This window comes from Scylla paramamosain, chromosome 17 (assembly GCF_035594125.1).
Source record: "Scylla paramamosain isolate STU-SP2022 chromosome 17, ASM3559412v1, whole genome shotgun sequence".
NCBI classification, from domain to species: domain Eukaryota; kingdom Metazoa; phylum Arthropoda; class Malacostraca; order Decapoda; family Portunidae; genus Scylla; species Scylla paramamosain.
Genome location: NC_087167.1, coordinates 15,372,809 through 15,377,500, shown reverse-complemented (window position 1 = coordinate 15,377,500; position 4,692 = coordinate 15,372,809). Strand labels below are relative to the sequence as shown.

The following is a 4,692-nucleotide window of genomic DNA, read 5'->3' as shown; positions in this document are numbered from 1 at the left end:
AGTAGTTGTTGTTGTTGTTGTAGTACTAGTCGTAGTACTAGTCGTAGTAGTAATAGTGGTTGTTGTAGTAGTTGTAACAGTAGTAGCAGTAGTAGTAGTAGTAGTTGTAGCAGTAGTAGCAGACACAATTGATCACGTTGACTCATCTTGATTTAAAACCTCATTCCCCTTCATATAGCTACACAAGTATGCACTAATCACACCCGCGGCTCACCTTTGTCAACAGACGTGCCAGTGTGCGCCGGTGCCAGGCAGGAAAAGACACAGGGGGCTGCCCGAGGCTCAACAGCAGCCGTCAAGTGCGTAGTGGAAGCGGAGCCCAGCCATGGCATCAGATGGACGTGGTACAGGAAACGGGTGGATGGCAGCGAGGAAGAGATACCAGAGGAGGACGTGAGGAGTGATGGTCTCTCCTCCAGTGTGCTCGTCACCCCACACACCCCGGAAGACTATGGACGATTCCTCTGCCTGGCTGCTAATGACGTGGGCAGCCAGGAAACAGCGTGCGTGGTGACCCTGGTGCCTGCCGGGCCTCCGGACACCCCGACAAACTGCTCTGTCAATCCCATTAAAGACATTGCGCTCCCCGACACCGCCACTCTCGCAATCAATTGTCTGGAGGGCTTCGACGGCGGGCTGCCTCAGAAGTTCTTCATGGAGGCGTGGCAGGAGGGGGTTCTCAAGGCCAACATGACTAGGTGAGTTCCCCCGCGTCCTCTCTTGTGTTACATTACAGTAAAAAAAAGTGAAAATTGTTATTGATTCTCCATGTTGTCTGTTTTACGCTTTCTCTCTCTCTCTCTCTCTCTCTCTCTCTCTCTCTCTCTCTCTCTCTCTCTCTCTCTCTCTCTCTCTCTCTCTCTCTCTCTCTCACACACGTTTTGCAACACACTAAGCATTGCCCAAATTTCCCTCAGCCTAATCAGTGTTTTAATGTTGCTTGTCTTGTTAATCCTCCAGCTATTTTACATGTTTTCTCCGCTCAATCTCATAACAACTTGTGCCAAAAATAACGAATGATAAATGTTCGCCGAACTTGTAACCAAATGGCAATCTCTCTCTCTCTCTCTCTCTCTCTCTCTCTCTCTCTCTCTCTCTCTCTCTCTCTCTCTCTCTCTCTAGGCGTGGCGTAGATAATTTCTAGTTACGGAGCAAAAAAAAGGGTAAAAGAAAAAGGAAAAAGAAAAAGAAAGAAAGAAAATACACACTGACCCACAGCCACACACACGTACACACACCCACATACACATACGCACAGACTGCCTTCTGCCCTCCATTACACACACACGATAAACACAATAAGTGGTGACGTCTTGTGTTCCTGTTGATCCGAGAGCCATAAATGTGATCAGATTTTATGATACCGATGTCCTTTTTACCCCTTTACGAGTATGTTATTTTTCTTCTTTCCTGACATCAATATACTCTCTGGCAATGCTGCTCACTCGTACATCTTGCCTAAGAGAGAGTTGTCATCATGTTGTCTTGAAGGGAGGTTAGTTAAAGAGAGAATTGTATTAAATATTCGCGTTGATGTGATAAAATATTCCCTTGTGGGTTTGAGTTGGTGATGGTATTTTTGGTGCTGCTGTTTGTCGGCGGTATTGTAGTGGTGGTAGTAGTGGTGGAGAGGATTGTAGTGTAGTGGCGATTGTGATGGTGAATCTTCTTTTCTTTGCAGCGATTTTCCAGAGTGGGTCGTGAAGGACCTGCAGACGGGTGTGAGCGTCAGCGTGAAGGTCGCCGCTTACAACGCCCGAGGGAGGAGTGAGGGCCGGACCATGGAGGTTCACACGACGAGCGCCCAGCACCACGCCGCGCCAGGTGAGACTCCGCAGCCATTTGATGGAGAGCCAGATGATTGGTTGTCTTTGGACACGCTGTTATCACGTAATGCTTTTTAAATGCCTAAGAGTGTATCTTTAAATCGGTAAATTTTATATCTAATTATTGGATGTTTTTGTATGTTTGTTAAAAGTTTAATACGATTTTCTTAACTGAATCCCATTTTTATTTTGGATCAGGGTGGTGTCTAACGAATCCTCCTTTATCCGAAATAAGTCTGAATGATGATGTACTTACATTTATACCTTGGGTCCCAGGTTTCCTTACTCCAGACACTGAGGCACCAATAGACATTCCTCCCCTGGTGGGGGCCGCCCTGGGTCTTGTCGCTGTCCTCCTCTTGCTCTTGGTGGTAGGCGTGGTGCTCTGCAGGAGGATGAGGCCCCGCCCCCGCAAACCCACAGCCGCCGAAGTGCCGCTGACGCCCGGCGTGGGAGTGGACGGTTTCGACCCTGATGTAGTGGCGTCCATCCAGCGGCCGCGACCTGGCCTCGACGTGATCCCCAGTGACCAGGAGGATGACCGAGACTACGAGGATTCCTATGAACATGAACGTTTTAACACAGACGATGACGAGGACATGTTACAGGCACATGCGACACGACACTCATGCGTTCATGTACACAGAACAGGCGGTGCCGGCTCCAGTGAACAAGTGGGGCAGGGAATGTACGCGCGGGGCGAAGGCGGGCCGTGTTCCTGTGTGCACAGCCGTGGGAGCAGAACCTCGCAAGACGTCGCCGTGCCCGAACACAGTAGGGACGGGCAGGTGAGGCCCTTAACATGAGTCCTCGCATGGGGCAGGCCTTTAACACAAGCTGATCTCAAGATTCATAGTCTGTCTTCAAGTGTAGCTTGCTTTTGGAGACAAACGCACTCAGGGAGCTTTTCTGCAATAAGCGTGTCACTTGAACTTAACTAACAGGAACTTGCGTGTTTGTTATGTCCTCATGGTAACTCCTCCTCTTCCCTCGGTAGGGTGCTCCCAACAATGACTCTCAGAGTTATGACTCAGGAGTATCTGAGTCAGAGTCTGACTCGGAGTTGCAGGTGATGGCAGGAAGCAACGTGGCCGCTGTCGTCCGGCAGTACCCTGATAGTGGCCGTTCCTACGTCACGCTGTCACCCGGAGAGGCACTGGCTCATGTCACGCCCGATGCCGAGGTTCATCTGCTTCCGATGAGCCACGTGGGCGTCGGTTCCCGGCCTCCTTCGTCTCTAGACGTGCAGTCCGCCAACCCGTCCCCAATGGAAGTCCGACTCAAACCTTTTGTGTCCAAGGAGTACCAGGTGTCGTCCGATGATGCAGAAGGTCTTCTTCTGCTGCCATCCTCGTGCCGAGAAGTGCGCCTGGTTCCATCTTCCGTTGCAGAATCACGACTAACCAAAGGGTCTCCGTCTGAGCCACGTGTGCCCTCTTCCTTCGGGGAAATGAATGTGAGAGAGGCTTCTCGCAGATCATCGCGACCTCCCTCAAGCTGTGCCATTAGGTCTCCAACCTCACAAGCGGAGGTAATATGTCTTCCTATATCTCCCGCTGAATCCTCTTCGTCACGTTTGCTGTCAGAAAGGAGATCAAGAGAGGCGACCCCCAAAGCAGCAAAAAAACCACGCCCTTCTTCTTCCCGAGACGCCCAGGTTCACCCAGGGGCGTGGGTACACTCAGAACACGACGTGGGACACCCGATGACACAGGACCAGCTCGACCTGGGCAGAACGGTAACACTGTTGCATGGTGAGCAGGGCGAGGTGGTGTTCATACCAAGGAAATCTCCCCAAGGTGTTGAGAGCAGGAGGAGCAGCCGTCAGTGTACTCCAGTATTACAAAACGTCAAGTTGTGTGACGCTGCTCCTTCACCACTTCCTGATACGTTACCCAAAGCTGTGGCTAAAGAAAGCAAGGCTAAAGCGCTGAAGCGGCTAAGAGAAATGGAGAAGCTTGACCAGACCATAAATACCAGTCCCGCTCTTCCCTTCGCACCTCAGGTGGTCCCGGACAGCCAAACCAAACTATCCCCCGCGGTTCGACGAAGCTACCAACCCCGACCCAACCCAGACGTGTGCAGGCGGGAAAGCTCAGTATGACCCAGGCTCCCTGGCCTGCTGTGATGACCTACCGTGCCTGAGTGACCGTGGATACTCTCTGTTACTCATTGGAAGGAAAATAATGCCATGAAGATCGCAGCATGATGTGTTCGACGTCATCTCCATGAGTTTCTTTTGTCAGTTACTTCCCTCGGTGTCATGTCCGTGTTTATGTCAATATTTGTCACCATACCCACCGATGATAAAATTGTGTCGATGAACATCTTTCGGTAAAGAGTATATACATTGAAGATAGACTTGTGCTCATGAACTAAATCTATATATGCATGTTGTGAACTCGCCCTTGGACAGAGCTTTTCATCTGACGTTCCGCTCAGCGCTCCCTTTCTTCCTGGGTTGCGTCTCCACCAAAGAATCTTCTGACCTCAGCGAATTGTACCTTCAGCCACGGGTGGTGCTGATCGAGTCACCGCCACATGCAGGGTATCCTATGCTCAGAAAAGGGCCCTGTGTGGAGAATCTCTCTCTCTCTCTCTCTCTCTCTCTCTCTCTCTCTCTCTCTCTCTCTCTCTCTCTCTCTCTCTCTCTCTCTCTCTCTCTCTCTCTCTCTCTTTCTGCAAATATATATATATATATATATATATATATATATATATATATATATATATATATATATATATATATATATATATATATATATATATATATATATATATATATATATATATATATATATATACGAGTATATATATATATATATATATATATATATATATATATATATATATATATATATATATA

At 48.8% G+C, this 4,692-nt stretch overlaps 1 protein-coding gene across 1 annotated transcript in view; it reads left to right on the top strand.

Moving 5' to 3' along the window:
* Positions 1 to 4,081, top strand: part of LOC135108508 (uncharacterized) — a 10,899-nt gene extending 6,818 nt beyond the window's left edge. The window contains exons 2-5 of the mRNA XM_064019602.1: positions 227 to 698; positions 1,682 to 1,824; positions 2,103 to 2,614; positions 2,824 to 4,081. Of these exons, the coding sequence (XP_063875672.1) occupies positions 227 to 698; positions 1,682 to 1,824; positions 2,103 to 2,614; positions 2,824 to 3,930 (2,234 nt within the window). The 3' untranslated portion in view covers positions 3,931 to 4,081. The remainder of the gene's footprint in view (positions 1 to 226; positions 699 to 1,681; positions 1,825 to 2,102; positions 2,615 to 2,823) is intronic.
* The last annotated feature ends 611 nt before the right edge of the window (positions 4,082 to 4,692 follow it).